This window comes from Theropithecus gelada, chromosome 1, assembly GCF_003255815.1.
Source record: "Theropithecus gelada isolate Dixy chromosome 1, Tgel_1.0, whole genome shotgun sequence".
Lineage (NCBI taxonomy): Eukaryota > Metazoa > Chordata > Mammalia > Primates > Cercopithecidae > Theropithecus > Theropithecus gelada.
In genome coordinates this window covers 68,769,561-68,795,969 of record NC_037668.1, presented here as the reverse complement: position 1 = coordinate 68,795,969, position 26,409 = coordinate 68,769,561, and the positions used below count along the sequence as shown (strand labels likewise).

The following is a 26,409-nucleotide window of genomic DNA, read 5'->3' as shown; positions in this document are numbered from 1 at the left end:
TGAAAAATGCAATGGTGAATATTCTAGCACATGGCTTTTGGTGGTCATATCACTCACTTCTCTTGGGTATATACTGAGATGTGGAATTGTTGGATCATAGGATATACAGCTAAGCAATTTGTCAAAATGATTTACGTTCCCACCAGCAATGTTGAATTCTAGTTGCTTCACATCCTCACCAATATTGTCAGTCCTTTGAATTTTAGCAATTTTGGTGGGCTATAGTGTCCCATAGTTTTAATTTACATTTCTGTATTACTAATAGTATTCAACAACTTTTTGTATGCTTATTTGCCATTATACTCATTTTTGTGAAGTGCTTCATCAAGTCTTATCCATTTTTTAAATTGCCCAGTCTTCATTATTGATTTTTGGGCATTCTTTATATATTCTGGATATTATTTTTCTTATGTATGTGTTTTGTGTATCTTTTCCCACTTCCTGGATTTTTTTCATTTTCTTAATATTGTCCTTTGATTAAGAGAAATATTTTGTTTTAATGAGGTCATATATATCAATCTTCAGTCTTTGATAATTAATGCTTTTTGTGTCCTGTTTTAATAAATCTTTGTCTGCCCCCATAGTTTTGAAGGTATTCTCATTTGTCTTCTTCTAGAAATTAGATGTTTTAGCCTTCACATTAATTTTCGTATCTGGTGTGAAACAGAATTCAAGTTTAATTTTTTTCCATATGGATACCTATTTGACTCACCACAATTTTATTGAAAAGACTATTTTTTCTCTCCACAGTGCAAGGGCACATTTATCATAAATCAGATGACTATATATGTGTAGTTAATTTTGGAACTCTCTATTTTGCTCTGTTGATTCATTCATCTACCCTTACACCAATAATATATGTCTTTTTTTTTTTAAGACAGTCCTGTTCTGTCACGTACACTAGAGTGCAGTGACACCATCATGGCTCGATGCAGCCGTAACCTCCAGGGCTTAAGTAATCCTCCCACCTCAGCATCCAGAGTCACTGGGACTACAGGTGTGCGCCACCATGCCCAGCTAATTTTTTAAAAAAATTTTGTAGAGACTGGGTCATGCTATGTTGCAAGACTGGTCTCAAACTCCTGGCCTCAAGCAGTCCTCCTGCCTCAGTCTCCCAGAGTGCTGGGGTTATAGGCATGAGACACCAAGCCCAACCAATAATATATGTGTAAATTACTGTAACTTTATAATGAATCTTGCAATTTGATGATTCACATTCTCCAGCTTTGCTGTTATTCAGGAAGATTGACTTTGCATTTCCTATTAAAATTTAGAATTAAATTGTCAATTTGTATACATACACCACACATTTTTTAGAAACTGCTGAGATTTTGATTGGAATTGCATTGACTCTAGATCAGTTTGATGAGAGTTGACACCTAACAGTGGTAATGCTTTCAATCTATGAATGTAACATCCCTTCATGGCCATGTGGTATCTAGATCTTCTTTAATTTCTCCTATCAATGTTTTATAGTTTTCAGTGCAGATGTCTTGCCCATCTTTCACTGAATACTTGATGTTCAAATAACATCAAGTATTTTGTAGATTTTTAAATAATTTTCAAATTGTTGCTATTTAGAGAAATACATTAGATTTTTACACATTAGATTTGTATCTAGTGACCTTTCCAAATTCATTTTTTTATTTTAATAGATTTGTAGACTTGTAGGGAGGAATATTTACATAAACAATCATGTTGTGTACAAGTAACACTTCTTCCCTTACAATGTATATTTATATATTTTATTTCTTTTCGTTTCCTTATTGCATTGACCTCCAATACAATGTCGAATAGAAGTGGTGATAGTAGTTATTTTGTTTTATCCCATAATTCAATAAGAAGTGTTCAATATTTCACCATTAAGAATGCTATTGGTTATAGTTTTTTTTATAGATGGCTTTATCTAGACTAAGGAAATTCTCTTTTATTCCTAGTTTATTGATAATTTTTATCATGAATGGGTGTTGAATTTTGTCAAATGCTTTTTCTTCATCTATTGAGATGATATATGGGCTTTCTCTTTCATTTAGTGAATGTATGTGTTCAGCTGATTGTATTTTCCATTGTTAAACAACCTTTGTATTTCTGGAATAAATCCCACTTAGTTATGATATATTATCCTACATGTTATGATATGATATATATATATAGGATTATATATCTGATATACATATATAGAGAGAGCTAGATTTAATTTACAAATACTTGGTTAAAGATTTTGCATCTATGTTCATGAGGGATATTAGTCTAGTTTTTTTTTTTTTTCTTGTAACATCTTTGTCATGTTTTGGTATGGGGGTTATGCTGGCCTTATAAAATGAAATGGGAAGTGTTCCCTCTTCTATTTTTCAAAAGAGACTTTGCAAGATTTGTTATTATTTCTTCTTTAAATATTTGCCAGAATTCACCAGTGAAGCCATTTAGGCCTGGGATTTTCTTTGTGGAAAGATTTTTAATTGCAGTTGCAATTTTTTAATTATATATGAGGCTTTTCATATTCTGTTTTTTCTTGTGTCAGTGGTATTTTTTGCTTTCTTTTGTTTTTTAAGAGATGAGGTATCCACTCTATAATCCAGGCTCAAGTGCAGCGGTGCAATATAGCTCACTGAAAACCTCGAACTGGGCTCAAGTGATCCTCTCGAGTAACCATTTGTTTTTGTAGAGATGGGGTCTCACAGTGTTGCCCAGGCTGGTCTTGCGTGGCGTTTTATCTCAATTTTCGTATTTATTGGCATAAAGTTATTTATACTATCTTGTTCTCTTACCAATGTCAGATGGATCTATGATGAAACTGTCTCTGCATATTCTATATTTATTAGGTATATGTATCAGGTAGATTGGTTGGTTAATTGGTTATTCATGTTATTAGTTTTCTTTTGGTTAGTGTTTATAGAGTATATTATTTTCATCTGTTTGCTTTTATCTTCCTGTGTTTTTATATTTTGAGTGTCTTTGTATCTCGGGGCCCTCTTATAAACAAATATAACTAGTTCTGAGGTTTCTTTTTTTGGTCTGGTTTGTTCATTTATTCCTACCGATTGTTTTACTTAATCCACCTTTATTTAATATAATTATTTATTTGGGTTTAAGTCAACATTTTGCATTTTGCTTTTTTGTTTTCTATTTGTCCAAGTTCTTCCTTATTTCTTTATTCCCCTGTTCTTGCCTTCTTTTGGATTAATCAAGCATGTTTTATTATTCTACTTCTCTCCCCATAGCTTTTTAGTAATACATTCTTATCACTGATAATTCTTTAATTAATTGCCCTATGCAAATATGCATATTGGACTTATTAAAATCTACCTTAAGTGCTCTAAACACTCCCAAATAATGCAAAATTCATACCAAAATTTGGCTCCATTTACTCTTCACTTTCATCCTCTGTGCTATTGCTGTCATATAACTTATTAAAACATATGTTATAAATGGCACAAGCCATTTTTATTGTTTTAAATAATCAGTATCCTTTTGTGTCAACTCACATGTTTACCCTTTCTTATGTTCTTTATCCTTCCTGTAGTTTCATGTTTCCATCTGGAATTACTTTCCTTCAGCCTGAAGAACTTCCTTTTCATTTTCCATAGTTAGGTCTGCTGGTGAGATTCTCTCAGCTTTGATTATCTGAAAAATCTCGTTATTTTACCTTTATTTCTGAAGGATATTTTCACTGGGTGTATAATTCTATCTTTGGTAGTCTGTTTCTTTTAGCCCTTTAAAGATACTATTCTACTGCTTCTTGCTTACACAGTTTTATTGAAGAGACAGCTATCACTCTTATTGTTGCTCCTGTAATGCTGTTTTTCTCTCTGACTGCTTTTTAAAATGTATCTTTGTATTTCCTTCCTGTCTTTTATTTCATCTGTATTTCATCTTTTGTATTTTCAGCAGTTTGACAATTATGTGTTTTGGCATAGTTTTCTTTGCATTTTTCCTACTATGGATTGCTGAATCCATAAGCATACTGAATCTGTGGGTTGATGTCTTTCATTAGTTAGAGATAAAGCCTCTGCTGCTATCTTTTCATGTATTGCTTTTTCTTCATTCTATCTGTCTTCTCCCTCTGGGGTTGCAGCCACTCATATTTTGGACCTATTGACTGTGTCTACTTATCTCTAATGCTCTAAAATATTTTTTCATATTTTCTCACTGTACTTTATTTTGGATGTTTTCTATTTTTTCATCAAGTTTATCAATCCTTTCTGTTGGCTCTTGTCTGCCCTTAAATCTATGCAATGAGTTCTTCCTAATACTGTATTTTTTAGTTATAATATGTCCATTTAATTTTTCTATAGATATTTCTGTGGGTACTATCTATCTTATATTTTGTTCATCTTTTTACATTTTAACATCTTAATTATGATTTTTTTAAAAATCTGTGTGTTTGTTCCATTATTTGGATAATATATGGGTCTCTTTCTATTGCCTATATTTTCTCTTGATTACTCATCACACTGTTTTGACTCTGTTGTGTCTAATAATTTTTGTAGTATGCCAAACATTTTATATTAAAAGAACTGTTGAGGCTCCAACTGGTATCTTCCATGAGAAAGAATTCTTCCTTTCCTCTGGTAGACTAATAGGATAGGACCCGATCACCTCAATCTAATTATGGATTGAGTTAGACTATGTCTGGATTGTGCCTCTGGTTTATCCTTGTTTTTTGGACATGGATTGAGAACCTAATTTATATCTTCTTAGCCCTGAAACACTGCAGGAGATTGTCCTACCCTTGAGAGGTCTGGGGCTTAGTTTTATTACCTTTTACCCCTTATAGTTTTAAAATATCTTTAAGAGGAGATCAGCCATGTGTTTGGGGTATACCACCTACTTCTAGTGGAACCTTGTCTCCTAAAACCACAAGATTATAGGAGATTTTATTCTGCCTTTTAAAAGCTTTAAAGTTCCAGTGTGCTGACCCAAAATTCAGCAAATACCCAGTGAGAAAAACTGGCCACATGAAGGGGCTCCTTAAGTTTCCAGTTTGTCACAGCAGCTCTCATTTCTCTTTCTTCCAGTGGAGCCCCTCACTACATGCCAAGCCTGATCCTTAGTTTATGCCAAAATTAGCAGATGCCCTCAGGAAAGAAAACAGTATCAGCTACCTCAGAGGCCATCCCCTGGAATTCCAGTTCATCTAATCCTCATGATAGCTCTGTGCTGTCTTTAAATAATTACTCTGACTTTTTCTAGTTGTTACATCGTTAACATTGTACTACCACAACTATCACTTCCTACCTGGAGGCCTAGGAAGTATTATCTTCTACCTGCCCTATATAATAGTTTATTAACTGGTCTTCCTAATTCTACTCTTGTCCCTCTCACAAAGCAGTCGGAGTGGTCCGTTTAATTGTATCTTGTCCCTCCCCTGCTCAAAACCTTCCAGTGGCTTCCCTTTATATTTAGAATAAGTTCAGTTCATTTTCACAGGCTACAGTCCTACACAATTTTACTGCTACTCACTCTCTAACCTAATTTCTCTCTACCCTCCCCTTTACACAATTGAGTGTAATTGCTCACTCAATTACAGCTCTACTGACCTCCTTTCCATTTCTCAAACACACTAACATGTTCCTGTCTCATAATCTTTGCACTTGTTGTTATACCCTCTCTCTCACATCTTCATAAGGCATTGTGCCTTTACCTCTTTCGGGAGCTCTGTGTAAATGTCATCTTCTCAAAGAGGACTTCCCTTAAAATTCTGTTTCCTTACCCTGCGTTAGTTTTAATCACAACACGTAGCACTACCTGACATTTTACTGTATATTGTGCTATTTTTTAAATTTTCTGTCTCTCTCACTAGGAGGTAAGCTCCATGAGAGTGGAAGTCTGGTTTGTTCACTGTTCTATCCCCAGGGCTTAGCACAGTGTATAACTTACAGTAAGTGCTCACTATTTGTAGGATGAATTAGATATCTCTTACCTCAAAAAATTCTCAGTTTAAGGAAAAAATGAATAACTGGAGTAAAATTAAGAAGTACTGTAACATAGATGTCTACAGAATGCTTTGGTAGTAAAGAGAAGGCACTGACTTAGTTGGGACATGGTGAGAGAAGGCCTCAATAAGGAGGTGGCCCTGGATCCAGTGCTGAAAATTTAGTATTGACATGTGTCTGATAAAAAATAATAGCTCAACATATAGGGCTACTAGAACATGGGGTGGGATGATAGGAAATGACATTAGTCATAATGGGAGAGCAAGATGGGCAGAGTCAGAAAAGTCCTTAGAAATCAGGACAAAGAATTTAGACCTTACCTTAAAGGTAATGAGGAATAAAGGTTTTTAAGAGCAAAGGATTTTAAGGAGAGATGCTATCAGATTTATATTTCCACATGTTCCTCTACTCCTCACTGCAATAGTCAAACTAAAACTTCAAGTAGATTGATGTAGAAAATCCCTGGCATAGTTATCAGGGCTCAATTTCAAAACAGTTCTTATCCCCAACTCACTATGTAACTTGGGGAGGGCATTGTGTCCTGTTCTGAGCCTTAGACCTTCATTCTTAGCAGGAGAGAATTATAGGTTTCTAAGAGCCCTTTCAACTGTGAGCCTATGATTCTGTTAATATTTATATACTTCAGCTTTGACTTAGGTCACAATACTTGTCTAAGATGCCTTAGGAAGAAAAATTTAATATATTTTTTGCATCTGCCAGAAATAATTTAAAACCTCCAATTCCAGCCAATCTAAATGCAGTTTTCTTCAGAGATTTCCTAAACGTTTAGGTCAAATGCCAGGAAACCAGCTTCTTGGAACAAAACTACCTGAGCAGAAGTGGCAAGTCCTTTTTTCCTTCTGGCTGGGATGAGAATGCATGGGGGAGGGAGGGTGATAGAATGAGTCTTTTTCTTGCAGTTGTGATTCCAAAGAATCCCTATCCTGCCTCGGATGTGAATACTGAGAAGCCCAGCATCCACAGCAGCACCAAAACTGTCTTGGAACATCAACCAGGGCAGAGGGGGCGTAAACCAGGAAAGAAGCGGGGCCGGACACCCAAGACCCTAATTTCCCATCCCATCTCTGCCCCATCCAAGACAGCTGAACCTTTGAAATTCCCAAAGAAGAGAGGTCCCAAACCTGGCAGCAAGGTAGGTAAAATGTGGGTTTCCCAGAAAGGGATAGGGGATTATAAAGGGGTCATTCGGCCAGGCGCGGTGGCTCATACCTGTAATCCCAGCACTTTGGGAGGCCGAGGCGGGTGGATCACAAGGTCAGGAGATTGAAACCATCCTGGCTAACAGGGTGAAACCCCATCTCTACTAAAAATACAAAAAATTATCCAGGCGTGGTGGCGGGCGCCTGTAGTTCCAGCTACTCTGTAGGCTGAGGTAGGAGAATGGCGTGAACCCGGCAGGGGGAGCTTGCAGTGAGCGGAGATCGCACCACTCTACTCCAGACTGGGCAACAGAACAAGACTCCATCTCAAAAAAATAAGGTGGGTGGGGGGAGGGGGGCGGGGGCGGTCATTCATCCATACCCATCTCTCTTGGAAAGGGGCATATCTGGCCCTCTTCTCTATCTTGTATATGCTTGTAAGAGGAATTTCCTAGATCATCATCCCTACTTGCTACTTACCTGAGAGTTGGTAACATTAAAGATAGGATTGTGGAGGATAGGAAACAAATTTTAACTTTGAAAGTTACTCATATTTGAGGAGATTCTGGTCTAGTGTACATGGAAGAAACTGCTCTTTGTTAACCTTTCCAAAGTAGATGTCCATCATGTGGACAGAAAGCACAAATTAACTCTGTAAATGTGTTTTTTTTTTTTCTTTTAATCAGCTTTTTCAGGTTGAATGTATTTTCTGCTATCTGTACCTCTTCAAAAAAAATTGAATACCTACCAACTATCAGACTCTGTATTAAATGCCAATACATACGTATCCCATGATTTTCACAAAACCCTAAGCGATAGTGTTAATGTTATTTTATAGTAAATTGAGACTTACCGATGTAAAATGATTTTTCTAAGATCACATGGCTAGTAAATGGCAAAACCTACAGAGATTGGTCCTTAGATCTACTTCCAAGGTCACTGGTTCCCTAGCATATATTCACTCTTTCCCACATTTCCTGAGGGACACAACACTTCTAGTATTCTAGTATTGGAAAAGACAGCTGAGTCAGCTTCACTGAGCACTGTTACTGAAAATACTACCTCTTAGTCAGGGCCTGTTTTTCATGGGTATCTTCCCTAAGGAAGGCATTGATATGGAAAAAAAAAAAAAAAAGACTTCTGTCAGCAGCTTCTCTAGGGCCCCTTTTAGCATCACCTCCTCCACTCATTTCTTAACTGTCAGGAGATTTCTCTGATTCTCCTCCCTGAGTTCCAGTATACAGATGATACCCAGTTCTCCCTGGGCATTCCATCTCAATCTCATTAATTCCTCCCTAGGGCTAGTTTGTTTGTCTGTTGGTTTGTTTTGCTTGTTTATTAGCTTCCACTGACTTCAGTCCTTGTAGAATATAAGCTCCTCAAGGTCAAGAACCTAATCTTTTTCTTTTTTTTTCCCTCCTGTGGTGCCTTATATCGTAGTCAGCCTTTTGGGAAATATTCAGAATATGCAAGATGGGTAGGAGGGTAGGTGGGTGGGTGCGTGGATGGATGGATGGATGGATGGATGGATGGATGGATGGATGATTTTAGTGATGATGTTACTAATCTCAGTTGTCTCTTATTTTTGGTTTCGAATTCTCAATATGACCTCCTGATCTTCCTGTGTAACACATAATGCTCCTCTTGATCTGTTACCACTAACCCAGGTCCTAATTCATTTTTGCCTTCATTACCCACCTCTCATTCTCATGTTGTAGAGGAGAGGCTGAAGGCCCTAAGGATGCAAAGGCCAGAGAAGCCATGCTTTTGATGATGGCTTTTGATGATGACATCTTGAGGACAGTCAGAAGAGGGAGAAAACTTATCTGGGGGGCTCCAAAGATATAACCAGAACCAATAAATGGAAACTCAAGCAGAGAAGCTTTATCTCAACATAAAAGGAACAGTTAAATCTATCCCCAAATGGAAGTAATGAGCCCCTATAACTAGAGGTATTTCATCAGGGACTGGATGACTCTATAGGAGGGATCTTTTAGGGAGAGGGAATTAGAAGTATTGGGTAGATGGTTGGGTTAAATGGCCTTTAAGATCATTCAGAACTCAAAAACTGATTCTGTGATTGCCTCTGCTCTGCTCCCTCAGGAAGTCTTGAACGTAGTAACCAAAGTCCTTTTTCTTTCCAGCCGTCTTGAAAGCAGTCATTCTCATCTTTTCCTGTATTTTATGTCCTAGCATTTGATACTCTAATTCTCCTTTGTGTTCTTTTGCCAACCCCTACAAGTGTATATGCCTTCCACTTCACCTGTGAGCCTTATATCCCTTTTTGTTTGTTTTGCTTTGATTTTTGAGGCAGGATCTCACTCTGTCACCCAGGCTGAGTGTAGTGACACAATCATTGTTCACTGCAGCCTTGACTTCCTGGGCTCAAGCAATCCTCCCACCCCAACCTCCCAAGTAGCTGGGACTATAGGCATGTGCCATCATGCCCAGCTAATTTTTTAAAAATTTTTTGTAGACATGAGGCCTTGCTATGTTGCCCAGGCTGGTCTCAAACTCTTGGGCCCAAGCAATTTTCCCACCTAGACCTCCCATAGTGCTGGGATTACAAGCGTGAGCCACCATGGCTGGCTTTATATCTCTTTTTGAAGCAGAGTAGTCTTGTGGATAGAGCATAAGCTTTAAAGCCAGACATACTTAGGTTTAGATCTTATCTCCATATGTTACCACCTGTATGACTTTGGGAAGACTTCTTTGGGTAAAGTCCTGAGCCCATTTTATCACCTGTAAAATGGAAACGAGATAATGTATGAGTACATATAATATTGTACATGTACCTATCTCAAATAGGTTTACATTATTCAGGCACCGAACCTACCAGGCTTGTTCGTTTAGGGACCCAATGAAATCCTACCATCAACTCATTGAAGTTGAGGTGGTATTTCCTTCCTTCCCTGACTCATTCATTACTTACTTGGATTTTCACTTTTAGCAGTAAAAAAACATGAGCAGATGTTCACTTTCAATGCGTGTTTTAAATGCTTCATGAGAGTTTCATGATTGCTTTCACAGGCAAAGCTATCTTATATATGCCTGCTGTCATCAGAGCTATCTCTTTAGAGAACATACTCCCAGAAGGCAGACAGGTTGATATGGCTCCCAGCAGTTACCCCTACATGAAGCATTTAGTAAAAGTGGATTTTTGGATCTCCGTGATGGTTATGTTTGCCTTGCATTCAGAAAGGCTTTTAGCCAGACGTAGTGGCTCCTGCCTATAATCCCAACACTTTGGGAGGCCAAGGTAGGAGAATCGCTTGAGCAGGAGGAAGTTTGAGACCAGCCTTGGCAATATGAGACCTCATCTCTACAAAAAAATTATAGAAGTAAGCCATGCGTGCTGGCACACAACTGTAGTCCCAGCTACTCAGGAGGCTGAGGTGGGAGGATCACTTGAGCATGGGAGGTGGAGGTTGCAGTGAGCCAGAACCATGCCACTGCATGCCAGCCTGGACAACAGAGCAAGACTCTATCCAAAAAAAAAAAAAGCTTTTTAGAAAACTGTTTCTTAGAAGAAAACCTGAGATCCTTCTCTCCCAAAAACTGCCCTGAACAGTGTAGGGGAAATAATAGATTTCTCAAATCATCTTTATTATTTCCTCTATTATTTCCTTTATTATACTGCATGCTTCATAAAAAATTTTATTTACACTTATTTTATGCTAAGTACCATGCTAAGAATTGTACTTAGAACCAGACTTTCAAAGAGTTCCAAGTGAATAGGGATACTGGTATGTAAACATATCATGACAATATATTGACAAATGCAACAGTTCAAAAAACAGAGGTAACATAAAAGAGACAATGATTAGAGAAAAACTAGAAAAGCTTCCTAGATAAACAAATTTGTAAAATAAATTTAAAAAGAGAGAGCATTTCAAGTGGAAGAGACATCTTATCATTGTAAAGGTGTGGACCAGGTAAAATTGCAGTTTTTAAAGAAGCAGTAGAGATTTACTAGAGTGAGACATTTATGGGAAAGAAGGGCAGGTAATGAGGTGAAGAGAGAGGCACACAGAGTAAAGTTGTTTGTAGAGTTAGAAGGGTCATTTCTATTTTTTATTTGTTTCCATTTTTAAAGAGACAAAGTACAAAGTAATGTCAAAGCAGACTTAAACTATAGCATATTTTGCTTTTGTCTGCCCAACTAATAAGGGATCTGGAACTTCATATGATAATATTGAATCTAGTATAAAAGATAATACATTAAGCTTTGATCCTACAAAAGACCAGAGGCTTATATATAGATTCAGAAAATGTCTACTAAGCGTCTGCTACAGGTATATGTATAGCTTTAAGCCAGATGCTGTGTAGAAAACAAAGATAAAACACTATTCCATCCATAAATATATTTTTGCTTCATGAGCGAATTAAGTGCCAAGAATAGAGAATGAAAAGACCTGTCATGGGTAGCAATTTTTTCCCCATTCATTTTGACAGAGGAAACCTCGAACTTTGCTGAACCCACCACCTGCCTCACCAACAACCAGCACTCCTGAACCGGATACCAGCACTGTACCCCAAGATGCTGCCACCATCCCCAGCTCAGCCATGCAGGCCCCCACAGGTAAGAGCAGATGACAGGACTACCTGTGCACAAGCCCCAGACCTAGTGTCTGCACTTGCTTTTGTCTTACACCATTAGCGCCTTTCCACTTGTAAACCTAAGTAAAATCTTTTAAACAATTTTCATCTTTGGCATTTGAAATAATGTTAGACAATCAAACTTAGGTAAGTTTTCTGTGAACTCAGGGATGGGGAACTAATGCAGGGACAGCACCAAGAGCTCCCTGGCCTAGTTTAGAATAATAACCTTCCTTCCCAGTTAGGGGTGTTCCCTTCTGAGTGATCCCTTCTACCTTCCAGAATCTTCCCAGCATTTCAGTAATGGTGCCACCCTTAAAATACGTATGAAATTTCTCTGATTTTTTTTTTAAACAACCATTGATGGGGACAAACTTTGGTACAATGAAAGTAAACTTGATGTTAGAGATCAACCAATGAGTGGTTGACTCGTTGCAAAATCTAGTGGATGAACTGGGTGGGTAATCATCCTGGGTTATGCATATCTGTTCCCATTTCATAAACTGTCTATGACAGTAACTAAAATAACTATCTGCAGATATACAACCTTCCAAGGGGGTAACTATAAATAAAAATACTCATTTTTTTACTGTGTAAGTTAAGATAAACGTGTGAAACCCTATTCTGTTACTCGGCAGACACTCCATCTTCTTCTAGGAAGTCTAAGCAATTGGCATGATCCCCATGGAAGTTAGGGTTATCTTTCTCTTAGGAGTTGAGTATGTCTCTAATCAAATCCTAGAATGTAGGAGCCTGAAGGGAAGGCTCAGCCATAGTTTCCTTTCCAATAACCTATAGAAGGTGACAGAACCTGCCATGGTCAGGCTGTAATAGTCTTCACTGATCATTGTGTCGCCATCTCTTGAGTGGGCCTTGATTCACTTTGTGTGACCTTGATATCACTTCCCTATCTGAGCCTCAGTTTATAATCTATACAATGATAGGATTAGTCCAAATAACCTTTATAGTCCATTCAAATGTTAACAGTAAAAGCTATCACAGACTGAATGTGATATTCCACATTTATATCTTTTACCTACCTTTCATTTTTTTAACTGTAGAGAACTTTTTAAAAGGTATTTTGATTTGTATCAGTTATACACATTCATAGTTTAAAGGAATGAAGGGTCTATACAACTTATTACAAAAACAAGACAAACACACCTCGTATTCCCCTGTCAATTACTATTCCCCAGAGGCAGTCACTTTCAATTTAACTGATGTTTTTATTTACCTCTGTATCTAAATAGCATGTCTATATTGCTATCTTGTTTAGTTATTTTTCCACTGACTACCCACTCTAGAAGATGAGAATTTAACTCTTCTTTATTTCCTTGCCCTTATCTACCCACACATATTTCCCTACCCCAATTCTACGATACTATAATTTTAATTAGATCAAAATTGAGTGTTTTGTTATTATAACTAGTTAAATGCTGTTATCAATTGAGCCATATAGTATACGATGATTACTTTTCCTTTGTTGCTCAACATTTCATTTTCAGGGGAAATCTTGTTGATTTTCTTGTTATGTGTTTATTTTTCTGTGTACTTAATTCAACCTTAAACTCTCTTCCTACTGTGTACATCTCTCTTTATATCCAAGTACATTATATATTCTATCCATGTCATACTCTAGAAGAAATCTCTCCTGGATCCTTCTTAGTTTCTTGAGATTCTGTTCACCTGTCTTTTTTGGTGAGGGTCTCAGTTTGCTCTTTCCAAGGTCTTTGTTTTCTGTAAATCATTCTTAGATTTACATATTTAGTTTTGTATGAAATCTCTTCATTCTCTTGGAAGTTTCTCTTAATTCCCAGTACCCTAAAATTTCACCTTGGATGTATTTTCACCTACCATACTGGACACTTTCATTTTATAAAATTTTTAAAAATTGGCTGAGTATGGTGGCTCACGTCTGTAATCCCAGCACTTTAGGAGGCTAAGACAGATGGATTGCTTGAGGCCAGGAATTCAAGACCAGCTTGATCAACATGGCGAAACCCCATCTCTACCAAAAATAAAAAAAATTTTTATTTTTGCCAGACATGGTGGTGCATGCCTGTAGTCCCAGCTACTCGGGAGGCTGTGGCATGAGAACTGCTTGAACCAGGGAGGTGGAGTTTGCAGTGAGCCAAGATCGCACCACTGCACTCCAGCCTGGATGATAGTGTGAGACTCTGTCTCAAAAAAATAAATAAATAAATAATCATCATCATCAATTATTTTCTTTCACTTCCTTTTCTCTATTCACTCCCATCATACCTGTTTATTCAGTTGTTGAATCTCTTGACCTGGTTCTGTAATAGTCATATCTCTGTTCTTATCCCTATTCTTTGCCTTTTGGTCAACTTTCATCAAGTTTTCCTCAACTATATCTTCCAAACTTTGTATTGAGTTTTTCATTTCTGCCATCTTGCTTTTTAAATTATAATTATTTAGTACTCCAGTGGCATTTTCCAAAGTCTGTTTGGTAGAAACACCAGACCTGCAAAATGCTCTACATAAAGGATTTTACACACATTTAGGATATTTAGTTATATACATTTAGGAAATGCTTATACTCTACTTCCCCATGGTTGGAGATTTGCATCTTGTTATCAAGAGCTCTTTTTGTTGTTCTTTGAAATTTTTTAATAGACTTTTATTTTTTAGAGCGGTTTTAGATTCACAGCAAAATTGAGTGGTAAATACAGGGATTTCCTATATACTTGCTGCCCCTACACATACATTGTCTCCCATTCATCAACATCCTCCACCAGAGTGATACATTTCTTACAATTGATGAATTTACATTGGCTCGTTATTATCACCCATGTCCATAGTTTGCATTTGGGTTTACTCTTGGTGTTTTACTTTCTATGGGTTTTGACAAATGTATAATGACATACATCCACCATCATGTATAATACAAAATAGTTTCACTGCCCTAAAAACCCTCTGGTCTCTGCCTATTCATCCTCCCTCCCCACTAATCCCTGACAACCACTATCTGTTTATTGTCTCCATAGATTTGTCTTTTCCAGAATGTCACATAGTTGAAATCATACAGTATGCCACCTTTTCAGATTGGCTTCTTTCGCTTAGTATTATGCATTGAAATTTATTCCATGTATTTTCATGGCTTGATAGCTCATTTTTTTTTTTAGCACTGAAAAATATTTCATTGTCCAGATATTTCACAGTTTATTTATCCACTCACCTACTTATGGGAATGTTGGTTGCTTCAAAGTTTGTGCAATTATAAATAAAGCTGCTGTAAATATCTGTGTGCAGGTTTTTATGTGGACATACGGTTTCAACTACTTTGGATAAATACCAAGGAGCACAACTGCTAGATTGAATAGTAAGAGTATGTTTTGTCTTGCAAGAAACCAAAGGGGCTTCAAGATGGCTGACTAGGGCTGGGCACGGTGGCTCACACCTATAATCCCAGCACTTTGGGAGGCTAAGGCAGGTGTATCACTTGAGCTCAGGAGTTTGAGACCAGCCTGGGCAACATCATGAGACCCCCATCTCTACTAAAAGTACAAAAAACAATAGCCAGCTGAGCATGCTGATGTGCACCTGTGGTCCCAGCTAGTCGGAAGGCTGAGTTAGGAGGATCACTTGATTCCAGGGATGGGGCACGGCAGAGGTTGCAGTGAGCCAAAATCACACCACTGCACTCCAGCCTGGGCGACAGAGCTAGACCCTGTCTCCAAAACAACAACAACAAAAAGATGGCTGACTAGAAGCATTTCATATGCTAACCTCCTCCACTTAGAAGAACCAAAAGAGTGTATAGACAATCATACTTCTGATATATTTTCTAAAATAGAACACTGGAATTCAACAGGAAAGTGACAGGAAACACAGAAAGCAAGCAAGGAGAAAGAAGAGAAGCAGCCTACCTGGCTGAGATTGGCTAGGAATCAGCAAGTGACTTCCCAAGGCTAAGCGAGAGACTTCTAGCAGCCCACATCCCCATGTATGGAATCATGCATGCCTGGCAACGAAAGAGCCCTTGACCTTCCCAATCCCTGAAACTGATATAGGGAGCTGCCAGAAGACCAGGAGAGGGAACTGTTCCAGGAGAGGAGCTTGCACTGGGTCACACACCCTTTCTGAGCCATAAGCAGCTGCAGTGACGCACCATTTTCAATCCTAGCCATTGGCAGACTGCATTCTGTCCTGGGGCCTAGCAGTGCCAGGAATGAGGTTTTAGGGAAAATTGTGCTGTTACTGCTCGGACTAAGGCAAAAACTGGAAATGGGCTCCCATAGGTAGGACTCATAAGTGAGGCGTGGGCTGCACCTGCTAGTTCTGTGAAGCTAGTACCGCCAGGACTGAAACTGGGATGTGAACAGGGTGCAAGGTGCTGCTGGGGCTTATCTAAAATGTCATTGCCAAACCCAAGGTCATCTAGATTTTCTCCTATGCGATTGTCTAGGAGTTTTATAGTTTGCATTTTACATTTAGGTCTATTATCCTTTTGGGGTTACTTTTTTTTCAAGAGTGTAGGTTCTGTGTCTAGGTTCACTTTTTTACATGTGAATGTTCAGTTGTTCGAGAACCATTTGTTGAAAAGACTATCTTTATTTTTTATTGTATTGCCTTTACTCCTTTGTCAAAGATAAGCTGATTATATTTATGTGGGTTTATTTCTGGACTTTCTATTCTGTTCCATTGATCTGTCTGTTCTTTAGGCAATACCACACTGTCTTAATTATGGTAGCTTTACAGTAAGTCTCGAAGTCAGGTAACATCAGCCCTCCTGACTTTGTTCTGGGTGTTTTGCCTCTTCATATAAAGTTTAGATTCAGTTTGGTTTGCTGTTGTTGTGGATACAGAGGTGCACTCTGTTGCCCAGCTGGAGTGCAGTGGTGCAGTTACAGCTCACTGCAGCTTCAATCTTCCTGGGCTCAAGCTGTCCTCCCACCTCAGCCTCCAGAGTAGCTGGGACTACAGGCACATGCCACTATACCTAGCTAATTTTGTAGAGACAGGGTCTCACTATGTTGCCCAGGTCTCAAACTCCTGGGCTCATGCAGTCTTCCTACCTTGATCTCCCAAAGTGCTGAGATTACAGGTGTGAGCCACCACCCCCAACTGATTCAATTTGTTGCTGTCTACAAAATAAATTCTGGGATTTTGATTAGGAGTGCAGTGAATCTCTACATTGAGTTGGAAAGAAGTGACATCCTGACAATATTAAGTCTCTTATCCATGAACACAAAATATCTGTTTACTACTTAGTTCTTTTTACATTTCTTTCAAAAAAGTTTTCTAGTTTTCCTCATATAAATGTTACATATATTTTGTTTAACTTATACCTAGGTATTTCATTTTTTGGTGCTAACATAAATGGTATTGTGGGATTTTGTTTTGTTTTGTTTTTTGAAATAGGGTCTTGCTGTGTTGCCCAGGCTGGATTGCAGTGGTGTGATCATAGCTCTCCGCAGCCTCAAACTCCTGGGCTGAAGCAATCTTCCTGCCTCACCCTCCTGGGTAGCTGGAACTACAGGCATGCCACCATGCCTGGCTAATTTTTTTATTTTTTTATTTTTTATAGAGATGGTTTCTCTATTTAAAAAAAAAAAAAAAAAAAAAAGCCTGGGCTATGTTGCCCAGGCTGGTCTTGAATTCCTGGCCTCAAACAATCCTCCTGCTTTAGCCTCACAAAGCACTGGGATTACAGTGAGCAATTGTGCCTGGCCTGTATTGTGTTTTTTTAATTTTAAATTTCACTTGTTCATTGCCGCTATATAGGAAAGTGATTGACTTTTTATATATTAGCTTTGTATCCTGCATTCTTATTATAATCACTTATTAATTCCAGGATTTTTTTGGTTATTAAGGATTTCATATTCTCTGCATAGACAATGATGTCACCTGAGAACAAAGTTTTATTTCATCCTTCCCAAACTGCATTCTTTTCATCTTACTTTTTGTCTTACTGCATTAGCTAGGACTTCCAGTATGATGTTGAAGAGGAGTGGTAAGAGAGAACGTCCTTGTCTTGTTCCTGATTTTGGTTGGAAAGCCTCTAGTTTCTAACCATTAAGTATAATGTTAGCTGTAGGTTTTTGTAGATGTTATTTATTGAGAAAGTTTCACTCTATTTCTAGTTTCCAAACGTTTTTTATTATGAATGAGTGTTGGATATTGTCACATCCTTTTTCTGCATCTATCGATATGATTATCTGATTTTTCTTACTTTGCCTGTTGATATGATAGATCATATTAATTGATTTTTGAATGTTGAGTCAGCCTTGCATACTTTGGATAAATCTTACTTGGTGATAGTATATAATTCTTTTTTATATTGTTCAATTTGATTTGATAATATTTTGTTGAGGACAGTGCTAGCCTCATAAAATAAGTTAGAAAATATTCCTTCTGCTTCTGTTAATAACTTCTAAAAGAGATTTTGAAGAATTGGTATAATTTCTTCCTTAAATGTTGGTAAAATTCACGAATGAACCTATCTAGACGTGGTACTTTCTTTTTTGGAAAGTTTGGGTTTAATTAATTCAAATTTTTAATAGATATAAACGTATTCAGATTGTCTATTCTTGTTTGAGTTTTGGCAGATTGTCTTTGAAGGAATTAGTTCATTTCATCTAGGTTATCAAATTGGTGGACATAGAGTTGTTCATAGTATTCCTTTATTATCTGTTTAATGACAATAGGATCTATAGTGATATCCCCTTTATCATTTCTGATTTAGTAATCTGTGTCATCCCTCTGGTTGCTTGTTTTGTTTTTTGTTTGTTTAGTTAGCCTGGCTAGAGTATAATTGATTTTATTTATCTTTTCATCAAACCAGCTTTTGGTTTCATTGATTTTTATTAGTATTATTATTATTTTTAAGACAGAGTCTCACTCTGTCACACAGGCCGGAGTGCAGTGGTGCGATCTCGGCTCGCTGCAACCTCCACCTCCCAGGTTCAAGTGATTCTCCTGCCTCAGCCTCCTGAGTAGCTGGGGCTACAAACGTGCACCACCACACCCGGCTAATTTTTTGTATTTTTAGAAGAGACGGGGTTTCATTGTGTTAGCCAGGATGGTCTCGACCTCCTGACCTCATGATCCGCCCGCCTCAGCCTCCCAAAGTGCTGGGATTACAGGCGTGAGCCACCGCGCCTGGCCCGCTTCATTGATTTTTCTCTATTGATTTCCTGTTTTTGATTTCATTGATTTCTGCTCTGTAATCTTTATACTTTTTTATTTTCTGCTTACTTTGGATTTAATTTGCTCTTCTTTTTCTAGTTTCCTAAGACGGAAGCTCAGATTGCTGCTTTTAGATCTTCTTTTCTAATATCTGCATTCAGTGTTATAAGTCACCCCTTAAACACTGCTTCTGCTCTGTCCCACAAATTTTGATGTTTCATTTTCATTTTCATTTAGTTCCATTTTTTTTTTTTCCGAGATGGAGTCTCACACTGTCGCCCAGGCTGGAGTGCAGTGGTGTGATCTCGGCTCACTGCAACCTCCACCTCCCGTCTTCAAGCAATTCTCCTGCCTCAGCTTCCCAAGTAGCTGGGCGCATGCCACCACACCTGGCTAATTTTTTCTTTTTTTCTTTTTTTTTCCTGAGACGGAGTCTCGCTCTGTCCCTCAGGCTGGAGTGCAGTGGCCCAATCTCAGCTCACTGCAACCTCTGCCTCCCGGGTTCAAGCAATTCTCCTTCTTCAACCTCTAGAGTAGCTAGGATTACAGGCATGAACCACCGCGCTTGGCCATTTCCAAATATTTTTAAAATTTCTCCTGTTATTTCTTCTTTAACCTGTGTGTTATTTAGAAGTGCATTGTTTAATCTCTTAACTATTTGGTGATTTTTTTCATGTATCATTCTGTTGTGTTCTGAAAGAAGACATCATATGATTATTCTTTTAAAATTTGTTCAGGCTGGGTGCAGTGGCTCATGCCTGTAATCCCAGCACTTTGGGAGGCTGAGGCCAGTGGATCACTTGAGCTCAGGAGTTGAGACCAGCTTGGGCAACGTGGTGAAACCCTGTCTCTACCAAAAATTCAAACAATTAGCCAGGTGTGGTGGCACGCACCTGTGGTCCTAGCTACTCAGGAGGCTGAAGTGTGAGGATCGCTTGAACCTGGGAGACAGAAGTTGCAGTGAGCCAAAATCACACAACTGTACTCCAACCTGTGTGAAAGAGTGAGACCCTGTCTCAAAAAATAATAATAATAAAAATGAGAAAATTTTTAAAATTTAAAAAAAAATATTCAGGTGTGTTTTTTGGTCCAGCAGGTGATCTATCTTGCTGAATGTTCTATGTGAGCTTGAAAAGAATATGTATCCTGCTGTTGCTGGATGAAGTAGTCAGTAGATGCCAACTATATTTCAGTTGATTGAGGGGCTATTGAGTTCAATTATGTCCTTATGATTTTATGCCTGTTTGATGTGTCCATTTCTGATGGGGGGTGTTATAGTCTCCAACTATAATAGTGGATTTCTCTGTTTCTCCTTGCAGATCTGTCTGTTTTTGCCTCATATATCTGACACTCTGTTGTTAGGTATGCACACATTAAGGAATGATATGTCTTCTTGGAGAATTGGCCCCTTATTATGTAATACCCCTGTCTTTCCCTGATAATTTTCCTTGCTGTGAAGTCTATGCTGTCTGAAGTTAATATAGCTACTACAGCTTTCTTTTGATTAGTGTTAGCATGGTATATCTTTCTTTACCCATTTACTTTTAATCTATGTATGTCTTTATCTTTAAAGTAGGTTTCTGGTAGACAACATAAACTTGGGTCTTGGTTTTTGTTGTTTTTTTAATTTTTTAAAATAATCATTTACATTTACACCTTAGCAGAGTTCAAGCTCCTCTCGTCCTTCTAACCTGGTGATCTTTCATTAGCTTTACAAAGACAGTTTAGTTTTGGGGAAAGGCTATTATCGTTTAAACTATAAACTAAATGTCTCCCAAAGTTAGCTTGCCCCAAGCCCAGGAATGATTAAGGGCAGTTTGGAGGTTAAAGATAAGATAGGAGTTGATTAGATCATATCTCTTTCACTGTCATATTTTCTTACTATTACAATTTTTGCAAAGGTGGTTTCAGATGAATTAAGATTAAGAAAAATAGGCCAGGCACAGTGGCTAACACCTTTAATCTCAGTACTTTGGGAGGCCAAGTTGGGAGGATTGATCACTTGAGCTCAGGAGTCACCAACAACATAGCAGGACCTTGGCAACAAGGTCTTGGCACCTAGGCAACAATGTAGCAAGACTTCTCTACTAAAAATAAAAGTTAAAAAATTAAGCATAGTGGTGCATGCCTGTAGCCCTAAGCTACTCAGAAGACTGAGGCAGGAGGATCACTTGAGCCTGAGAGATTGAGGCTGCAGTGATAGCACCACTGCACTCTAACCTAGGTGACAGAGTGAGACCCTGTCTCAAAAAAAGAAAAAAAAGGAAAAAAAAGTTATAATTTTGTCTTTACTTATTTCTTCTTTGATGCTCTTCCTTTCTTCATATAGATCCAAGATCCAAGTTTCTGATCTCTATCATTTTCCATCTTTCTGAAGAACCTCTTTTAACATTTCTTACAAGGCAGGTCTACTGGCAACACACTCCCTCAATTTTTCTTTGTCTTTTTTTTTCTCCCTCACATTTGAAGAACAGTTTTGCAGGGTACAGAGCTTTAGGTCTGTGGGTTTTTTCCTCTCAGCACTTTAAATATTTCACTCTTTTCTTGCTTGCATGGTTTCTTATGAGACATTGGATATAATTCTTGTCTTTGCCCCTCTATAGGTAAAGTATTTTTTTCCTCTAGCCTCTTTCAATATTTTTTATCTTTGATTTTTTGTACTTTGAAAATGATATGCCTAGGTGTAGATGTCAGGGTTTTTTGGCATTTTTCCTGCTTGGTGTTCTCTGAGCTTCCTGAATCTGGGATTTGGTGTGTGGCATTAATTTGGGTAAATTCTCAGTTATTATTGCTTCAATTTCTTTCTCTTTTTCTTCTCCTTCTAGTATCACCATTATATATAGATTACGTCTATTATAATTATCCCACAGTTCTTGAACATTCTGTTATGGGTTTTTTTCCGTCTTTTTTCTCTTTGCTTTTAATTTTGGGAGTTTCCTTCCCTTGAGATACCTTTGTAAAGGAAAATTAGAAATTCTCTGGACCCCCTAAATTCTTTTTTTTTTTTTTTTTTTTTTGAGACGGAGTCTCGCTCTGTCTCCCGGGCTGGAGTTGCAGTGGCCGGATCTCAGCTCACTGCAAGCTCCGCCTCCCGGGTTCACGCCATTCTCCTGCCTCAGCCTCCCGAGTAGCTGGGACTACAGGCGCCGCCACCTCACCCGGCTAGTTTTTTGTATTTTTTAGTAGAGACGGGGTTTCACCATGTTCACCAGGATGGTCTCGATCTCCTGACCTCGTGATCCACCCGTCTCGGCCTCCCAAAGTGCTGGGATTACAGGCTTGAGCCACCGCGCCCGGCCCTAAATTCTTTATGAAACGGGAGAGTTCCCTGACCTACCTTGTAGGACATGTGATAGGGGTGTGGCTTGCCTTTTCAGTGCCGTGCACTCAAACCCCTTACAGGAGGGGGAACACGTAGATGGGCAAGTGCAAGAGCCTGGGTGTGCACTTTTGGGGCACTGGCCCCACAGTAGCATCTAAGGGTGGGTGCCTGTAAGCCCCCATGGGCATGCTGCTGTGCTTTAGCTCTGCCATCCACAGATGGCTTAAGTGTAAACCAGCTCAGTACCCTCTTGGTACCCAGGTTCTTGTCTGGCATCCAGGAAGAATCAGGTCACACACAGACTTGAAGAATGGTGAATGTGGGGGTTTTACTGAGTGGTGGAGGTGGCTCTCAGCGGGATGGATGGGGAGTTGGAAAGGGAATGGAGTGGGAAGATGATCTTCCTGGAGTTTGGCTGTCCAGCAGCCAATCTCCTCTCTGACCATCCCCAGCCAAATGCCTCTCGACATTCAGATGCTCCTTCTCTTCCCTCCTTCTCTGCTGTGCCATTCTGCGACTCTTCTGCTCATCAGCTCGTCTGCTCATGGATCCTGGGGTGTGGGGTTTATATGGGTACAGGATAAGGGGGCATGGCAGGCCAAAAGGCAACATTTGGGCACCAAAACAGGAATGCCTGTTCCCATTTAGTGCTGTGGGTTTCCAGGCTTGGGGGTGGGGCCTTTGCCAGGGATCTGCCTTCTTCTACCCAGTATTTCCCTGTCTCCTGTCTGTATCACTTATGCAACAGGGAAGGGTAAACCTGGGGGCTAAGCCATGTAACACCATCTTCCAGATGAATAGCTGTTACTAGCATTATGCATTAGCCAGATCCCCAAAGGAAAGGTAAAAGCCTCAGGCATCCATGAAGGACTGCCTGCACAGATCATTCACAAGTAAACTCTTTGATGGTCTCCCATAAGCAAGGACACACCAGCTGCAACTTTAGGTCTACAATCTAAGTCTAGCTCTTAAACTCCACACTGATAATGTCAGTATCATGTCTTCTCAGGTGCAGAACAAAGACAAAGGGGACCAGTCATTCCTCCACCAACCCAGAGATGTCTGCATAATTGATTCTTACTTTACTCCGTTTTTGCTCTTCAAACATTCACCTTATCTTGTGTAAAATGTAGATTTGCCAAGCACTTACTAAAGTCTCACAAGAATGTAACCATTCCCCTTACCACCTACCTGCCCTCCTTTAAGAAAATGTATAAATAAGGCCGAACATGGTGGCTCATGCCTGTAATCCCAGCACTTTGGGAGGCTGAGGTGGGCGGATCACGAGGTCAGGAGATCAAGACCATCCTGGCTAACACGGTGAAACCCCGTCTCTACTAAATACACAAATAATTAGCCAGGCGTGGTGGCACGCACCTGTAGTCCCATCAACTCAGGAGGCTGAAGCAGGAGAATTGCTTGACCCTGGGAGGCGGAGGTTGCAGTGAGCCGAGATTGTGCCACTGCACTCCATCCTGGGTGACAGAGCGAGACTCTGTCTCAATAAAAACAAAAATAAGAAAGAAAATGTATAAATACTAAAATCCTGAAAGTCTCTTTGGAACACCCACAGATGTGTCTGTGACTCGTATTTTCCCCAGACATTCTTCGGAGCTGGCTTAATAAACCTTGATGGATTGAGACTGTTTCTTCAGTCACTCATTCAGTTATCATGCTCAAATGCAGCAATTCTTCCCTTAGCCATGTCTAACCTAATAATGGGCCAATGAAAGGCATTCTTCATTTCATTTTTCTTTTTTTTGAGACAGGGTCTCCCTCTGTCTCTCAGGCTGGAGGGCAGTGTGCAATCACAGCTCACTGCAGCCTCAACTTCCCAGGCTCAGGTAATCCTCCCACCTCAGCCTCCTGAGTAGCTGGGACTACAGGCACACGCCACCGCACCTGGCTAAATTTTTTGTAATTTTAGTAGAGACGAGGTTTTGCCATGTTGCCCAGGCTGGTCTTGAACTCTTGGGCTCAAGCAATCCACTGGCCTTGACCCCCACAAAGTGCTAGGCGTGAGCCACCGTGCCCAGCCCATTCTTTATTTCTGTTACATTATTTTTGATCTCTGGTGTTTCTTTTTTATTTTTTCTTGGAATTTCCATCTCTCTGCTTACATTGCCCATCTGTTCTTGCATGCTGTCTACTTTTTCATTAGAGCCCCCAGCATGTTAATCATAGTTGTTTTAAATTCCCAGTCTGATAATTCCAGCATCCCTGCCATATGAGTGTGCGCTTTTTCTTCAAACAGTGTTTTTTGTCCTTGAGTATACCTCAAGGATAACTGGACATGATGTACTGGGTAAAAGGAACCATGGTAGGGCCAGGCGCAGTGGCTCATGCCTGCAATCCCAGCACTTTGGGAGGCCAAGGCAGGCAGATCACTTAGGAGTTTGAGGCCAGCCTGGCAACATGGCAAAACCTCATCTCTACTAAAAGTACAAACAAACAAAAAAAAATTGCCAGGCATGGTTGTGGAGGCTGAGGCAGGAGAATCACTTGAACTTGGGAGGTGGAGGTTGCAGGGAGCTGAGATCATGCCACTGCACTCCAGCGTGGGCAACAGAGTGAGATTCTGTCTCAAAAATAAAATACAAAAAAAAAAAAAAAAAAAGCCACGGTAAATAGGTCTTTAGTGATGTGGAGAAATGGGAAGCATTCTACAGTCCTGTGACTAAATCTCAGTCTTTCAGTGAGCCTTTGCCCCTGGACTGTGAACTTAACAAGTGCTTCTGGTCCCCACCCCCACTTCTTTGGGTTGGATAGAATGGCCTGGAGTGCAGTATTTCTCTACTTCGGAATGGAAGGCTAGCGTTGGCTGGAGTTGATTATTTCTCTTCTTCCAGATCAGTTAGGCTCTGAAAAATCCCTAATAGTTTAGGCTGTGGTAAAATAGTTTCTCCTGAGGGAAGACCTTGTTGAGAACAGAGTGCTGTAGTATATTTCAAAATGTTCCTTTTCCCCTCTCCCTGCCAGAAGCGTGAGAGTATTTTTCTCTTATATTTACTGTGAGAATCTGGTTGAGCTCCTGGAGGCAAAACTCACAAAAGTTTCCCCCTCCTCCCCAGTGACTGGGACTCCCTGGAGTTTTAACCTCAAACTTCTTCACACTGAGCCTCTGACAAGTCATTAAGTACAGTTTAGGTTTTCCTACCCTAGCACTGGTTCCAGAGACTTCGGCTTATTCACCTGTCTGTCTCTTCAGATCTGGGGGCTAATAGTTTGCCCTGAGATCTTACTTCTCTGACAGATCTAAGGATTGTTGACTTTTCAGCTTATTCAGCTTTTTACTAGTTGTTAGGATGGAGTGGCAACTTCCAGACTCCTTATGTGCCAGACCCTTCTCTGAATTTTTTTAATAACCTCCAATTAAATCAGAAAAATAAATTCTGATTTAGTGGATCTAGTAAAAAAAAAAAATGACAGTATACACAGATATCCTTATGACCTCAAGATTGGGAAGGATTTTTAAAATAAGACAATAAGCATAAACTATAAAGGAAAAGATCAATATATTCTATATTAAAATGAATACAACTCATATATGCGCCACATGGCATCAGTTGGGGTAGCTCAATTGGGGCTTATGATAATTCCATTCACATAACTAGCAAAACTCGTGCTGCCTGTTGGTTCTCACCACAGGATAGCTTGGGCTTTGCCATACTATGGTGGCTAGGTTCCTAGAGCAAGTTTCTCAAGAGATAGGAAGTGGAAGCTACCATTTTCTTAGGGCCTGAGCCTCAAACTTAGCATAGCATCATTGCCACCCTATTCTGTTGATCAGTCAGTCCCAGAGCCTAGATTCAAGGGGAGAGGAATAGACCGCACCTCTCAATAGGAAGAGGGTCAAATAATTATGGGCCGTATTTTAAAACTACCTCTCTATTCTCTGGACATGGATTATTAACATTTTTCCCACTTGCAGAATTTATTCTTGCCTTCACAAGATTCCCCATCAGAAGTCTCATTCTTTTACACCAGTAGGCTCAAGGTCTAGGATCTCATCATCTAAATCAGGTCCCAGTACACGAGGCCTCTTAGGTGTGGTTTGTCAAGGATACCTCCTTCAGTGTGGTTCTTCTTGTCCTGATGACCTGTGAACTAAAGAAAAAAGTTGTCTGCTCACTACCTACCTAACACACAGTGGTGCAACAGACACGAGGTAATTTTTATGGATACTTTCTTTTCAAAAGGGAGGAAACCTGAAGACATGCAGCAGTCACTGATGTATAGA

General features: G+C 39.3%; 1 protein-coding gene across 11 annotated transcripts in view; it reads left to right on the top strand.

The window, feature by feature from the left end:
- Positions 1–26,409, top strand: part of SCMH1 (Scm polycomb group protein homolog 1) — a 218,081-nt gene that overhangs the window by 162,775 nt on the left and 28,897 nt on the right. For all 11 annotated transcript variants that reach the window (XR_003121251.1, XM_025397710.1, XM_025397694.1 and 8 more), the window contains 2 exons: positions 6,857–7,089; positions 11,552–11,678. Coding sequence is in view for 10 of the 11 variants with exons in the window: in XM_025397710.1 (XP_025253495.1) it covers positions 6,857–7,089; positions 11,552–11,678 (360 nt within the window). In the remaining variant the exon portion in view is untranslated. The remainder of the gene's footprint in view (positions 1–6,856; positions 7,090–11,551; positions 11,679–26,409) is intronic.